This window comes from Tamandua tetradactyla, chromosome 5, assembly GCF_023851605.1.
Source record: "Tamandua tetradactyla isolate mTamTet1 chromosome 5, mTamTet1.pri, whole genome shotgun sequence".
Lineage (NCBI taxonomy): Eukaryota > Metazoa > Chordata > Mammalia > Pilosa > Myrmecophagidae > Tamandua > Tamandua tetradactyla.
Window position 1 is genome coordinate 186,945,029 of NC_135331.1, and position 16,653 is coordinate 186,961,681.

A 16,653-nucleotide genomic window follows, 5' to 3' on the forward strand; every position below is an offset into this window, starting at 1 on the left:
AGCCATCACAGATGGGAAATGAGATTAGCAGAGTAGACTCTGTACTATTATCATTACCTCTGGTGACTTACCATATAACTTTCTGAAGATTTCTCTCCCCTGTAATCTGCCTTTGTGTGCAAGTAGAAACTGTTCAAAACTGAATTCTTATGTCCTTATACATGTTAATGAGAGAACACATGCAATACATTTAAAACATTTGGTAGGATTTTTGTAGAATCATAATTTTTAGTTCTACAAAGGACCTATGATTTTAGTCCCTAGAGAAAAAGGTCAACATATATTGCTTTTGTAAATTAAAACTAATAAAGCATTTTTTGAAAGATCAAAATTTCATCTTCCTGATTCCTTGCATTTACTGATTTTTTTTTTTAGTGGAGAAGTAAGATTGGCAGAAGTTAACATTTCAAAACAATAGAAAGAAAAAAAGGTGACCAGTTGCTAAGGGAAATATTCTTGGCGTATTCAAAGACATATCATTACTTCTGTTCATAAAATCTAAGTGGTGATTTATATAATTTGGTGAATTAGGGGAAAGTGCTTTCCACTTAGCTCTTTAAAAACCTAAATCAGTGTAATAACTGATAGAATGCACTGAAGGTTGTTATGTTCCTTGCAGTGCATTTATTAACCAGTAACAATGACTAACCTAAATACAATTCAGGATTTACACCCTGAAGGACAACTGGCTCCATAGCTGGTGTTCTCCCTTTTGGCTGTAGATAAATCCAGGAAAAACCAGGCAGTTAACCTGAAAATTCTGTGCAGTTATAAGCTAGCATCAGAGGCCTTGAGAGTGGGTCTCGCTTTGAGATCAGACAGCACTGGTCATTCTGGCTTTTTTAGAGCTGTTTGACCTTGAAAAATCTTTAACCTTTCTAAGCTTCAGATTCTGTATTTGTAAAGTATTGAGAATATTAGCACCGTCATGAAGATAGAATTAAACAGTGTATGTGACAGCATTAAAAACAGAATTTTGCACATCTGGTAAATGTTCAATAAATGTTTTAACTTGTGCTGATTGCTGTCATCTTATGTTCTCTAGGTGTGCCATGCTTGAGTTAGTGGTTTTTCTATTTGGGGCCAATTTGAATCTTGTTCTCCAGGTGTGTTGAATGAGGGTAGGGGTAGTTTCTAGGAACACTTGAACATTTGGGTTCACTGAAATCTCAGTGGATAGAATTCTCTGCTCTGCTAAACACTAGACTCTAGAGGCAGCTCTTATGTGCCAGTTTGAAGCTGTTATGTACCCCAGAAAGCCATGTTTTAATCCTGATCCTATCTTGTGTGGGCAGCCACTTCTTTTAATCCTGATTCATCGTTGTAAATGGGAACTTTGATTAGATTATCTCCACTGAGATGTGACATGCCCAACTGTGAGTTTGAGCTTTTGATTAGATGGAGATGTGACTCCACCCATTCAGGGTGGGTTTTGGTTAGTTTACTGGAGTCCTTTAAAATAGGAAACATTTTGGAGAGAGCCAGAAAAGACAGAAATGACAGAGCCAACAGAAACTTCAGAGCAGAGCTGACACAGATGCCGACACTTGGAGAACAGAGACACAGATGTTTGGAGATGCTTGGAGCCCAGCAGACGTCACCATGAGATGTTCAGCAAGCCAGAACCTGGAGAGCCAAGGGAAGCCAAGAGATGAAAGCCAGCCTTGGAGAAGCAAAGTGAGGAATCCCCACAGGAACAGAGGCTGAAAGCAGCAGAGCCCAGGAGCAAGGGACCAGCAGATGCCAGCCATGTGGCTGCCCAGCTGACAGAGGTATTCCTGACCCATCGCCTATTTTGAATTAAGGTATCTTTCCCTGGCTGCCTTAGTTTGGACATTTTTGTAGGCTTAGAACTGTACACATGTAACTTTTTAAATTCCCTTTATAAAAACTATTCCAGTTCTGGTATATGGCATTCTGGCAGCTTGCAAACTAAGACGCCTTTAGATACATTTAATCTTCACAACAGCCATTTTACAGATAAAGAAACAGAGGGTTAGAGAGAAATGAAATAACTTGTCAACACTGCCTACCTTGTAAGTGGTAGAATCCAGATTCAAACTAGGCATGTTCTGCTTTAAAAATGCTGGTCGGCCTTAATGACAGGTCATAAGTGTTACTAAGGTGAAGCACAGAGTAGGTTGAAAACAGGGAACTTCTGAGGTGCGTAGAGTTTATAAAATCTCAGCTTTGGAGGAATTTTTCAAATTAAATTTTTTTAATTAAGAAGCTTAAAAATATAGGGCGGGCCACGGTGGCTCAGCAGGTAAGAATACTTGCCTGCCATGCCCGAGGACCCGGGTTCCCGGTGCCTGCCCATGTAAAAAAAATAAAAAAAGAAAAATATTAGTTTATCCTCAAAGCTTGACTTTCTTCTGTAATAGTGGTTCTCAGTGGTGTGGGATCTCCCCCGCCCCGGGAGGGGCATTTTGGTTGGGGGGGAACTACTGGCATTTAGTTGGTGGGAAGCAGATGTGCCAGATGTCCTGCAACAAGTGCAACAGCCCTCTCGGAAACTTTGCTATCTGTTGTAAGACTCATGTGAGTATTTATTTGGTCAGTTTAAAGAAAGGAAACAGGTTAGTGCCACTTTACTACCTACGGAAACATCGGTTTGGGTATTATTGATAACCCTAGTTTCTGTTCTCGTGCTCTGTGCCCCGTCCTTGTTACTCCTGCTTGCCTACTCTGCTCTCCCATTTTCCTGGACTTCCCCTATGTGGTGAAATGGGTACTGGTCTTATTTCCCCTCTGTCTAAATTTGCCCCATACAGGTAGGTGTGGTCATCTGAGTACTAATGAACTCATTTCCTAGAATTTACATACTGAAAAACCTATTATAAATTACTTGACTTATTTTGGCATTATATTGTATTTTAAACTCTGAGAATCGACGTATTGAAATACCTGTTCCAAAATACTTTCATTTTAGGCAGTATATTGATTTTTAAAAATCATATGCCATTAGGTTATATTATCTATGACTTTAATTTCAATATTATAAAATACTTGCATATTTATTTAGGTAATAGGGGTTGGGCTTCGTAAGGTTGAGAACGACTGGTCTACCACACTCTGGTGAAGTGGCTGCTCAGCTTGTGCTCAGACACTTGTGGGGGTTAGGAAGCTGCTTTCTCTGCAAGTGGCTCTTTGCAGCTCTGTAAGAAAGTTCTCCTTTAGACTGAGCCAGGACCTCTCTCTCTCCCTGTCTAATGCCGGGTCCTAGGCAGAGCCCTTGGAGGTCCATTGGTACAAGCTCAAATCCTCCACTGTGTAAAGATTCTTCAGATATTTGAAAATAACTATCATTTCCTCCCATGTCTTTTTTTGCTAGGCTAAATCTGACCAAGCTCCTTTGACTAATATTTTTAAATGTTGGTTTTAATTTACAAAATGATCTCTGTAGCTCGAAGATGGCTTCTCATTCAGAGGTTCTAGAAGCTAATATTTTTAAATGTTGGTTTTATGTCACTTAACTATGCTGGTTGCTCTAATTTCCCTGCATTTTTCCTGTAATATGAGGCCTAGTGCTAAATGCAGTAAGTCTGATCTGTTCTAGCCCTCAAAGAGGGGCTGGGACCAGAGTCCTTTTATTCTGGTTTGATCCCATTAGTCTTTTCTGAAGGCAGTGGAATCACAGCCGGGTATTTGGGGCTCCCGGATCCTGCTGTCCTTTAAAAGCACAAATCATACTTCCTTGTGCTACCAGCAGGCCCTTCCTCTCTCCTTCCTTCCCACCTCTGCTGGGGAAGGACCTGACACTTGGATGGCATCCGTTCCGCTCCTTTCTAATAGATGGCTGGTCTTTCTGAATCCTAATGCTGTTATTCAGGATGTTGTTTGTATCTCCAAAAATCCGATAAGGCTGCCCCTGTGTTTTCATTCAGGTCGGTGGTGAGTTTACTGATGAGAAAGGATACGCTTTGAGCTGTGAACCTGCTGCACAGCCTTTTGGGACTCTGGGTCAGTGGCATCTAGTCATGAAAGCATCCACCCACCTACAACCCATATTTCTCCATCTTAGTTATAGGTAGATCAAGAGAGACTTATCAGATGCCCCTAATGTGCAGATGCCCTGTGGTTGCTTCGTGTCCATGATCCACGAGAACAGTAGCCATGTCCACTATTAGATTGGCATTACTTCACTCGGCCGCCCTTCCCTGGGCTTCCTCCCATCCAGCTATGCCACGCAGTTCCCTGACTATGCCACATTCCCTCCTGTGGCTTGGGCATCCTCATTCCGTCTGATGGGCCTAAACTCTCCTGCGACCACTCTCAGCTCTGGCAGCAGCTGTGAAACTTCCCCGGCAGGTCCTCCAGACCTGGCAGAGTTAGTTGCCTCCCCCTCTGTGCTTGGTGGTTCTTTGTACCCACCAATGCCAGGTCACCGGCCACTTCTTTAACCACCTGTGGGTTCCAGGTGCCTGTTTCACCTGCGCCGCCTGGCAGGTGGATGCAGTCTTCACCTTTGTGATTCCAGATACTCTAAAAAGAGGTCCATTCATTGCTTGTTGGTGCTGCTCTGCTGAATTGTTCTGTTTTCCCTGAACATTCTGGGCCCCAGGGTTCAGTACTTCCTCTTCCAGGGCCTGGCCCCTTCTTCAATGATTATTTCTAGAGTTTTCCTTGAGGTTCATTTGATGTTCTCCAGTCTGGTTTACGCAATCCTCTCTCCCTTTTTAAAAAATGTAAATGTATTTGCTTGTTTTCAGGTTCTGGCACTTGAGGTCTTTCATAGTTTTTGACCTCACCAGCACTTTCTGAGAAATCTCATTTGCACATTCTCTTCTTACAATTTACAAAATGGTCTCCGTAGTCCAAAGATGGCTTCTCATTCAGAGGCTCTAGGAGTGCTGAAGCAATGTTTTTATTCATCTTAGATTAGAGGGCACTGCAACCCACGTTTGTGTAAGTCTCTCCAGGTCCAATTTCAGTCCCCTAGGCAGCGGACGTGGAGTAAGAGTGTGTGAGCGCTCCATTCATTTTGTCGCCCATCAGCTTTGTCCCGTTTCCCATGGCAGCAGACCTCTGGCTTCTCTGATCATCACCTTGATTCAGGTATAAACTTCCAGCTCCTTGTTGCCTTTGGGTTTTGATGTTGTTATTGTTTCGTTTTGGTGACATTTGTTTGTGTGGGGGCTTTGTCTCCTGGACGTGCCTCTTACACATCGGTTGGCACACTTTGTAACTGTTTCTTTGTCCTTCTTTCCTAATTTCTTGTTAAAGAGGGACTCCCCGTCTGTGACCTTGTTTAACACTGAAATTTGAATATGCTTCCTTTGTTTAGCTGACAGCGTCCTACTCTGGCGTAGGAATTTCCTAGGAGGAAATGTCCACAGAGAAAGGTACATATGGGTCTGTTCCTCGCCTGGTCACTCAGCGTGACCAAGCCATAAAATGTGGTCCTGTGATGATTTCATTTGTATATTGGGAAACATGTTGTTAGGAAAACAGTGGATGGACGTCTTGTCCTGCCTGGTTCCCTCTGAACACACGAGTAGCCTCAGAGTATAGAGGAGAGCCCCAGACCTTTCTGTGCTGTGTGGCTCTCTCTGTCTCCCCACGTGGGGACACCAGTAGCTCTTCTTAAATCCCTCTGAGTGGTGTTTCTCAAACAGGGACCCGGTGGCTGGTACGACCGGACCTGCTCTGCCTTCCACATGGCTCTTAGGAGGTAAGGATTTGTCCGTGCCAGTTTTACTTGAATAATGAGCTGAATTTTGGTCCAAGTTGGCTACTCTGATTTAAGGTTGCAAGAAGAAATGTTTAGGTAGGAGAGCCATCTTGTGCATTCTCTAACAGTTCTTCTTGGTGTGTGATCCACTGTAAATTCAGGCCGCTGCTGTAAGTCAGTGTTGGTTTAGAGTTCTGTGATGTGAGGGAAAGGCAGCATTAAATGAAGGAAGGGCTTTTAAGAGGCCCATTAGAAGCACTCAGAGTGGAAAATGTGGTCCCCATTAGAGAATGATTTAAGAAACCTGCTTCTTCACTGGAGCGTGGAGGCTGCTGGCTGCTGCGCCCTGCGATTCGTTTTTACGGCATCTTCTGCTGATCTCTTCCTGGTTAATCCAGGGGGGTGTCTGGGCCTGAAAGGGCTGCATCTGTTTTGTTTAAGAGATATAGAAATTCCCAGAAACTTGAAAGAAACCAAAGATTAGGATATATTTAAAATTTATCTAACAGAATGGGGTGGGGTGGGGGAGGGAGCCTAGCCAATTCCAAACAGACACAACAGCAACAGATGTCAGTTCTTGCATCACTTAATCTTTTTCTCTTGTGCTTATTTTTGTCATTATTTTCCCACTGGGACCAAATATTCGTTTCTGGCTCAGCCTGCAAAATAAAAATTTTCCAATTAGATTGTTATGACTTCATTTTTATTCATGAGGGGAAGTGGAATCAATAGGACTCATCGTCGTGTATGTGTGACAGGCAGGAGAGGGATTTAAAAACCCACCACCGGCCAGGCAGTGGCCAGGAGCCTGGGGCTCACCTCCCTCCTGGAGTCCATGGGAGACTCTGCCCTGCACTCCCCATCCCCAGATAGTTCTTAAATTAAGAGGACTCCCTGGATTTGTGCCAGCTGCTGTGTAACTGTCCTTGTGACGAGTCTGGGCGACTCTAATTCCTTGCTTCGCTTTTGTTTGGATCTTCTGCTAGTTCTGTGCAAGGTGTTTGGGGGGCCTGTAAGGAGGGTGTGAAACGTGGTGACTTTTGACTTGAGGGAGCATATGGTTTGATTGGAGCTGGGGAGCTGGGCGAGTGGGGTGTCACCCTGTGATGAAGTGCCTCACGGGAAGTGGCGGGCGAAGTGTGCCGTACGCCTGGCGGAGGCGAGAGCAGGCTGCCCAGCGGTCAGGGGGTTCTTTAAGGCAAAGACTGGACAGGGGGGCCATGCAAGGCCACCTCAGCTTGTGGGAGGAGAAGCAGAGCGCTTCCAAGCATGGGGTCCAGCGGGCGGAGAGCACACCGGGAGGCCGGGCTCGGCGAGGTGGACGCTGTCCTCCCCCCTTCCCCTCTGCAGTTCTGGGGTGAGGGCTCCCCAGCCCAGGTGGCCTCTGCCCGGCCGGGCTCCCCGAAAAGCCATCAGCGACCCCCCGCCCTGGGGACGGAGCCTCTGCCCGAGCCTGCAGGGTCCACTCTGAAGATGTTTCTCCCTCATCTTCAGATGCATTCTGGCGCCAAGGATGATTGAAGGGCACTGGAGTCTATAGGAAACGGGCTTCAAATTCCTGCCCCACCTCGGCTGGTGCTGTGTGAACCAGAGAAATGAATCCACATCCCTGAGCTGCAGTTGAATGGAAATAAGAACACCCAACTCATCGTGAGGGTGTGAGGAGGAGAAGAGGTCATTTATGGACAGTGTAGTGGAATGAGTGACCCATGGCAGGCAGGCATCGGGGCTCAGCTCCCTTCCCACCTGCGGCCTTGCCTCAGGCCTTGGCCCTCTCCCTGGAAAGTGGTCTCTCCTCTTCCCTTTGAAATCCGACCTCCCCTTGAAAGGGTGACTGAATTGCTGCAGTCAGAATTGAACTTTGCTTCTTCTGGATTCTTAGTATTATTCATTGGATGACTCCACGTTAGTCCCCACCTTGTAGTTATTTTCATGCATCTTACCTTCCCTTCCAGATGTTAAGCTCCTTGAGGAGTCCATGTTGGTGAGAGTTGACACCCATTCCTTCTTACTTCCCTTGTGCATAGTTGTTACTCTTCCATCACCTTGTCATTTTCTTCTTCTGTTTTTTTTCCCCTTAACTACAGCCGTATGCTGATAGCTTCTAACTCTTTTGCTCCAGCCCTCTCCATTCTCCTGTTTTAGACACGGTGATTGAACATCTGGTGGGTGTCTCTGGGTGATGATTCCACAGGTGCTGTGGTCCACAACTGCCCTCACCTCCTTCCGCCTGCCCCTCTCGCCTCCTTCCGCTCTCACCTCCTTCTGCCTTCCCCTGCTCACCTCCTTCTGCCTCCCTGTCGCCACCACCCCACCCAGTCCAGGAACAGAAGCTTGGAGGGTGTTCTCCTTCCTTCCTCCCCCTTGCTGTCTGTGCCCTTTGGATCGCCAAATCTCAACTCATCTGCCTCCAAAACATTTCTTGATTTCATCCCCTTTCTCACTCAGCTGTTGCTGAGTAAATTTGGGCCCAATGGTCTCAAGTAGTTTTGCTGTAGTAGGGAAGGGGTCGGTTCCTCCTGTCCGGTGTCTGCTCAGCCCCGGCCTTTCGTTCTTGTGCCGATGGGGGAGCTGGCTCCTGTTGGGGATGGCTGCAGGGGGGGACTGGCATCGCCGGGCCAGGTCGGAAGTAGGAGAAGTGAAGGGGGCATCACGCTCGCATGCCGGGGTTCCGTTCAAGCTTCTTAGCACGGTAGAAAGTCTCCTGGGTCCTGAGCCTGCGCCATCGTCTTCCCCTGCGCCTGCCACCGGCCTGCCTCGCACGTGACCCTGCAGCCGCAGGGAGCTGTTCTGTCGTCTTGCTTTTGTTCCTGCCCGGCCTGCTTCCTGGGCCCTGTGCCTGGGCAGCTCGTGTGCGGCCTTCCAAGCTTGGCCGTGTGTGAAGTGCATGGGGTGGGCTCTGCAGAAGGCAGCGGACCCTCCTCCAGGCTCCAGCCGCTCTGTGCCTTTGCCTCGAAGTCCTCAGTGTATTTCTCTTTCAAGAGAGTAACTTCCATCGGGGTGGAAACCATGTTTCCTTTACCTTTGGTCTCTAGTACTTATCGCATACATGTAATAAGTAGGTATTATAGGATTGATTGTTCACTGAATTGGAATGCATTGGTGGATAATTTTAACTGATAAACACACTTTGCTTATATCCTGGCACAGGGTAAAAGGGTAAAAGGACAGATTTTAGGAATTATTACTACTCTGCAGAAAATTGAGATTGCTGAATCAGGCAGTAAGTGGATTGAAAATTGTGCAGGGCAGCGGCATCATGAAAGTAGTATTTAAGGAAGAATGATCTGTGACAACCATATTTGTAGGTTTGACCAGCTGCGGGGGAGCAGAGAGGATGGTAGCAGAGGGTAGAGGAGGGGTGGGAAAGAGGGGGGGCAACCACATAAAGCCATTCTGGAGAAGAGCTTTTTGAGTCTTTGTACTTTCATTTCCACATTTGCCCAAATAGAGTGTACTGGCTGACATGTTTCTGAAAATTAAACAATGCTGATAGTATTTTTATTTTTAAAGGAGCGGTTTTGTAAAACACCTAAGTGACCATTTTAAATTATGTATGTGAGATATATTAATTATTAATTACTTGAAAAGAGTGGTTATGAGTTCAAATATTTTTAAAAAATAATTAAGATTTGAATAACTAGCCAAAAATCTTCCAAAGTCCATGAAGGTTGACATTTTTGGCAGATTTTCAAACAATTATGAAGTATGAGGAAAATACTTCCATTTCTTTTTTTTTCCATTGGCCTCTTACAGTATAGTTTAACACTTGCTTACTAATTATAGCTTTTTTTCACTGTCATTTGTATTTCGTATATGTCTCATGTGACTGTGTTTCCTGGTTAAAGTTTATCTCCCATTTGTTGTGGACTGTTGGAGCTCCATTCTACTTTATTCTTTATTTTGGTCATTGTAAACTTCTTTATTTAGAGTCTTTTTTGTTTTGTTTTGTTTTTTAATTACAGGGTTATGATACATTGATTCAAAAGAAGAACTTTTCCAAACACTTCCTTTGTACTTTCGGTGGTGTATTATGGATACCAAGGAAGAGAAGAAGGAACGGAAACAAAGCTATTTTGCTCGGTAAGCATTTACTTTACGAAATTGTATCAGTACCTTAAAAAAAAAAGTTTGAGAGAACTTTGCCCTCAAGTATTACTTGGTATTTTATGTTTTATGACTGTTCCTAAACCGGTAGAAGTTAAATATATTGTTTGAGCCTTTTCTTATTTATATTTGAGGAGTAGCATTGGTTCTTCTCTTTCTGTCTTTGACAGTTTTCCAGGCTCGGGAGCTCAGCTGTCCTTAGGCACCGAACTGCAGATTGCTCTGAGCCCACATTTAGTGACCTGTGCTCAGTTTTCAATCCTATGTGCTTACATAGCTGCTGGGCTCTGTGGCTGAACTGGTTGAGCTACAGCTAAAAATGTACGGCACATCATTTAATGCTTATCACGTTATAGGGAGCCTATTACTAAAATATTTTTTTTTGCAGGTAGTTGGAATAGATGAAATTCTATCAGTGGAGTCCTTGTAATTATTAAGGTTTGAACTCCAGAATATACATGTGCATTCGTTGATGTCTTAATAGAAGTGATCTAGTGTGTGATCGGTTGTTTACTGTCTAGAGACTTACTCATCTCTTTGGCAGCTGCATTTTAATCATAGTAGAATGAATGATATGCTAAACATCCTTTAGTCATTTTGATAGCTGGATGTTTTCAAACTCGGACTGAGAACATAGGCTTAACATGATTGTTGTGGTCTCCTAAATTGAAATACTTCATAAGAACTGAATTCAGCCTCACCCCTTCCCTAACTGCCAATCTATGCCGGTAGAGATACATTTCCTGTTTTCCTCATCTAAAGCCTTACAAACTACAACTGAAGTTGTTGGGTTTTTCTTGTCTTTCTTTCTGTTTTTTTTTTATTGCATGGGCAGGCACCGGGATCCAAACACTGGTCTCCTGCCTGGCAGATGAGAACTCTGCCACTGAGCCACCGCCCTGTCTTTCTTTGTATTTTTATCCAGAGATTAAGCTGGGTTTTGGGTTATCAGTGAAGCAGGAAGTAAACAAACACTTGAGGACCTACTGTGTGTTAAGTGCTTAATATTTTATTTTTCTTCCTAGAACCTGCAGCATAGGTTACTTTATCCCATTGTACCACTAGGATAACTGAGACCCAGGAAGTAAATAGTTTGTCCATTTCATACAGTATGATAACCAGTATTGAAACATAGGGTTGCTTGTCTCCCCAGGGCATGTTCCAATTAGTAATAACAAACTGTGAATTGCATTTATAGAAAAGCAAGAGTTAAACTGCTAATTTAGCAAATGTTTCCAAGTGACGTGTTTTGCAAGATTTACCTAGGGATGGAGGAAATGAGGCATTGAATAAATGAGAAATTGGACAGATAGGATAGTTAGATAAGTAAGAACTATCTAGTCATTTTTTTTAACTTTTTATTTTGAAATAATTGAAGATTCACTTCAAAGAAATAATACAGAGATCTCCTACACCTCTCATCCAGTTTCCTCACGTGGTAACATTTTGCCTAACTACAGGACAATATCACAAGTAGGAAATGACCTTGTTACAGTCTATCAATCTTATTTAGATTTTATCAGGTTTACGTGCACTCGTTTTTGTTTTTTGTTTTGGTATGCTGTATGGCAGGGTCATATTTCATTCTTTTTTCATGTATCCTGCTATTGCAGCACCTTTTGTTGAATTTTTTTGTTTGTTTGGGAAGTGCATGGGCTGGGAATCAAACCCAGGTCTCCCACATGGCAGGCCAGAGGACTCTACCCTTGAGCTCCCCTCGCACCGTGCCCTCATTTGTGTTTACGTGCATTTACATCCGTGCAGTTTTATCACGTGTGTGACTGCATGTGACTGTCACCCCACTGAGATGCAGTAGGGCCCCCGTGCACTGCCCTTGTAGAGCTGTGCCCACCTCACTTCCCCCTCTCTGCCCCCCCAGCAACCACTATTCGGTTCTCCATTTCTATAATATTATCATTTAAGAACAGTATATACATGGAACCATACATTATGTAACCTTTTGAGATCGGCTTTTTACAGGCAGTAAAATTCCCTTGAAGTTTGCCAAGTTGTTGCATGTATCAGTAGTTCATTCCTCTTTGTTGCTGAGTAGGTTTCCGTGATGTGTATGTGTTGGTTTGTTTAACCCCTTACCCACTGAAAGACATTGCAAATAAAGCTGCCAGAATAATTTATGCACAGATTTTTGTGTGAATGTAAGTTTTCAGTTCTCTGGGATAAATGCCCAAGAGCACGCTTGCTGGGTCATATGGTAAGTGCCCATTTTGTTTTTGAAAAGCTGAAGTGCACTATTCCAGAGTGGTTGCGTCGTTTTACTTTTCTCCCAGCATGTATGAGTGATAAGTTTCTCTGCACCCACACCAGCATTTGGTGTTATCACTTTTTTCCCCCCCTACATTTTAGCTATTTGATAGGTGTTTAGTGCTATCTCATTGTAGTTTTCATTTGCATTTTTTTAATGGCTAATGAGATTGAACATCTTTTCATGGACTTATTTGCCATCCATATATTCTCTTCAGTGAACTATCTGTTCATGTCTTTTGCCTATTTTCTAATTGTGTTTTTTTTTTACTGTTCAGTTTAGAGATTTCTTTATAAATTCTAGATACTAGTTCTTTGGCAGATATGTGGCTTGCAGATATTTCCTCACTCTGTAACTTGTCTTTTTATCTGCTTTGACAGAGCAAAGGCTTTAATTTTGATGTGATCCCGTTTACTGATCATTTCTTTCAGGGATCCTGCTTTCGGTGTTAAGTCCAAGAACTCTTCTCCCACAACGAAGTGATAAAGGTTCTCTTTGATGTTTTATAGTAGTATATTTTATATTTAAGCCCAGGATCCATTTTGAGTTAATTTTTGTTTTAGGTATAAAGTTTAGGTCAAAGTCAAGATTTTCTTTCTGGGGGGAAGGGAACTATGGGTGGTATTTGTCTACAGATGTCCTACACAGGTTTTTTTTTTTTTTTAACACATTTTTTATTTTAGAAAACAAATAATACACTTAGAACCACCAATAATGGATATCTTAGTTAGCTTATCCAGAGACATATTAAAAAAAATCTAAGTAATCATCATAAAGCCTGTTTGTACAATATGTTTCATAAACCAGTTTAAAATTAAACAACGAAAGGATGGGCCATGGTGGCTCAGCAAGCAGAGCTCTCGCCTGCCATGCTGGAGACCTGGGTTCGATTCCTGCCTGCCCATGCAAAAAAAAAAAAAAAAAAAATTAAACAGGGAAGGAAAAAATCTGTAAATACAGATATCAGGGTTACTTGAATCCTAGCAGTATCTTAAATGGCATTTGATTAACTATCAAAACCCTACATGGTGATTTTAAAGTGGCAGAGCCTTCTCAGTTTGAGTTCACAGCGGCTGCAGGAGTCAGAGTACTGGCTCGTGGACAAGTCTTCTCCCAGGTGGGTGCATCTTGTTGCTGGGACACGGAGGAGTGGGAGCCCCGAGCACGGCGCGGTTTGGGGAGGCCGGGCAGAAGACTGGGGAAAGCTGGACCGCTGGGTCGTGGCATGCATCGATGAGACAGTTCATACCAATACAAGCCTGACTGTTTTGAAAGACAAGCGTAGTTTGTTCTGGTCAGAAATGTGACATTAAACTGTCATACTTACCTTGACCTCTCCTGAAAAGTATTCTAACAATGAAAAGAGAAACATATCAAAAAATGCTCCAGTGACCTTGGGAGCATAGAAGCAACAGGACCAGGATAAAAATCAGTGGTGCTTTTAAATAGTAAGTCAGAGTGTTAGTTATGAGGAAATAACCTCCAAAGGAGAGAGAGGACAGACAAACCATGCTTTACCTATTACAGTGCGATGGTCAAGCAAAAATAAAACAAAAACCAGAACAAAGTAAAACATCAGCAAAATCCATAATCAGAAGAGAGGCAGCCAACTTTTGAAATGCCTTCTTACCAAACTTTGGCATTATCCTAAAGTGGAACTACCAACAGAACCTACCAGCAAGCCAGTTTCTGAAAACACAGGGCAGATTTCTCTGGAGCAGTGTGTATAAGGGCCATCCGTCCAAGCCAGATTTCTGGGGAGAAAAATAAAGTCAGGCGACACCACACCTTACGCAAATCTCTGCTCGTGCACAGAGGAGATCAGAAGGACAGTTTACCCTCATGTTCTGCCTTCTACCCCAGTCTGTATCTGAAACCCTCAAAATTGCCTTCCTATGCTGCACGCCCCTCTCTGATGCCTTTTTCCTCCTGAGTACTTAAACAGCAGCTGCTTTCTTTGTGAGCTTATCATGTGGTTTACTAGATATTATATGACTCCATCTGTCTTTTGTTGATATTCTTCTTGCCTCTCTCTTCTCTCTCTCTCTGAACTTAACATAGAAACAAAGTTAAGTTTAAGACTATTTGAATAATTTTGGATTAATGTTAGGAATTAAAGGATGACTCGATCCTTCCTTTCTCATAATTCATCTGGAAATCTGCTTGTGTAACTCTGAATGAGGGGTGGGTTCGCACCATCCCTGGTTAGCCTTATTCTGGATGAGCCCTAAGGAGTTAGGGCAGGAGGATCTCCCTGCTGGCCTTTACTGAAAACGCAGTCTGCACTGGTTGTGTGGCTCGCCCCATTTTCCAGGTCTGCAGTATTTTCTTCCAGTTGTTTATTCTGGATCAAATGAGCATGCTTTTGCAAAGAATTTTTATATGAAATTAGTATCTTATGTATGTGTGTATTAATTCCTTGATGCCTGACTGTTCTTGAAACCAAACAGAAAATGAAATTAGTAAATCACATTCCAGCCGCTGGACTCCCCACTGGAGTGCTCACAGTTCATCATGGCCCCCACTTCTGCTTTCCCTCCTTGTAGGGGGCTCACAGCCCTTTTCTTGGGGAGTGCCACAAAGGGCTCTTTTCGTCCAGGCCCATTTTGCAGAATTTAGAACCCATGTCATAATCTTTGTGTAGGTCCCTTTATGCTGTTTGTGTGTGTGTTTGAACATTTTTTCCAAAGCAGATTTTTCGGAATCAAGGATTAATTTAGCATCAGAAAATATATTTTTAGCTAATCCAAAACGGTGTTTTGGAGGAGGTTTACTTTCAGTTCCGATAGGGTCTGAGAGGACCTGTGAATGGCCACTGCAGATGGGGCGAGCCGGCTGGCCGAGCGGTGTTCCCGCGGCCCCGCTCCCTGGGCTTGCTACCTCCTCGCCCGTGCTCTCCTGGTTGTCCGGAGAAGCAGAACCGCGGCTCCACCTGCCCTCTTCTCTTCTCCAAGCCCTTCGGGGCGGGCTGCACACAGCTCGGAGTGCCAGGTGGTTCTTGTCTTTCCGCCTCATGTCCGCCTTCCCCCAGCCCCTGCCGCCTCTGTCATCAGCCCCCGTGAAGGATGCAGAGCTGAGGGCAGGTCCCGTTGCCGCTCCTCTCACTCCCAGCGCCAGCCTCTGGCAGAGTCCATCAGCCCTGGGCCTCTGGCCTGCCAGCAGATCACTCCACATTTAAAGGTCACACCAGTGTATTACCTTGGCCAAGTTTTCTAAGTTTGCTTCACCTTCCCTTTCCTCACCCATTAAGTTTGGCTAATGAAGGGCCTGGCAACAAGATGGGTTTGAAGAAGGAAGCATCTGAGCCCAAGCTGGGGAGAGGAAGCCCCAAAGGGACATAGCAAAGAGGACGAGAGTCGAACCGTATCTGCTCCTTTATCCACACTGATGGAGTTTTGACCCATTTTTGAGGGAGAAGGATCTGGAAACTTGTATTTAGACAGATATATGGCCTTTTTTTTTTTTTTTTAGTAAGTATGCATAGAACACAGTGTAACTTTTATATTCAAGCAAAACAAAAATAAGATGGCTGTGAAGATTGTGGTAATATTCACCAAGTACCACTCATTTATTCCTTTGAAAACAAACCACTCTGGCCTTAGCTTCTCTGGGCCTGCCTCCCTCCTCTTCACCCAAAAGAATGCTTGTCCTGAGTCCTTTATGGATTGAAATGTGTCCCCCTAACCCCTGGTCTTGTGAATGTGAACTCATTTGAAATTAGGATCTCTGAAGATGATGTTAGAAGATGACTCCTGGCGGTCTAGGGAAGGCCCTAATCCAATACGACTGGATAAGGGAAGGGGATTTGGAAACAGAGATGAGAGAGAGAGGTGGCCCTGTGATGGAGGCAAAGCTCGATTTATGCCATGGATTACCCATAAGCCAGAACCCTAGAGGATGCAGGGCCCTGCAGACACCTTGGTTTCAGCCTCCCAGCCTGTAGGATGGGGGAACAGTAAGCTCCCGTTGTGTTAAGTCACCCAGTTTCTGGTACTTGGTTACAGCAGCTCCAGCAAACTAAGACCAGACCCTATTTCCATCCCATGAGTTGTTCCGGTTTGTTCACATTGGAAAGAAGGGAGCAATTACAACGACCCAAATTGGAATCATCCTGCAATTTCCCAAAGATACCTTGTGCTGCACACGGTCAGTTTCTGAAGCATCGTGGAGTGCAGGCTGGTCACCTCCAGCCGTCAGCAGTGGGTCCCTGAAGGGCTGTCTTCATCTTACCCTCTTCTTTAGATGTCTCCACGTGAAAAAGGTGGAGGAGAACTGATCAAGGTGACCTTCACCCCAAGCATCTCATATATAAAATTTCCATCCTCAAGTATGATTCAGCAGCTGTGGAAATTGAGATCAAGGGTGTGAACAGGTTTGGTGGGGGTCCACGGCGGGTGGCACGGCAGGGCTCCAGCTCAGCTCTGCCCTCCATCAGAGCCTGTGCTCCATGCCGCGGCCTAAGGCTGGGCGGTGACCCATGCAGAACTGAGCCTGCAGGACACAGGCTACCTGGTTTTCTGCTGCTTCCAGTGGGAGCTGGGTGGACTCCTGTGGGCAGTCCTGGCAGCCGAACAAGGACATACGCCATGCTAAATTACTTAGAGCAGTG

General features: G+C 44.4%; 1 protein-coding gene across 6 annotated transcripts in view; it reads left to right on the top strand.

Moving 5' to 3' along the window:
- NCOA7 (nuclear receptor coactivator 7) overlaps positions 1-16,653 on the top strand; it is a 172,141-nt gene that overhangs the window by 23,760 nt on the left and 131,728 nt on the right. For 2 of the 6 annotated variants that reach the window (XM_077162813.1, XM_077162814.1), the window contains exons 1-2: positions 319-1,772; positions 9,640-9,757. Coding sequence is in view for 3 of the 6 variants with exons in the window: in XM_077162816.1 (XP_077018931.1) it covers positions 9,708-9,757 (50 nt within the window). In the remaining 3 variants the exon portion in view is untranslated. Of the gene's footprint in view, positions 1-314; positions 1,773-3,020; positions 5,675-9,639; positions 9,758-9,778; positions 10,103-16,653 lie in introns of those variants that run through there. The other 4 variants (XM_077162819.1, XM_077162815.1, XM_077162816.1 and 1 more) reach the window with 4 other exon arrangements.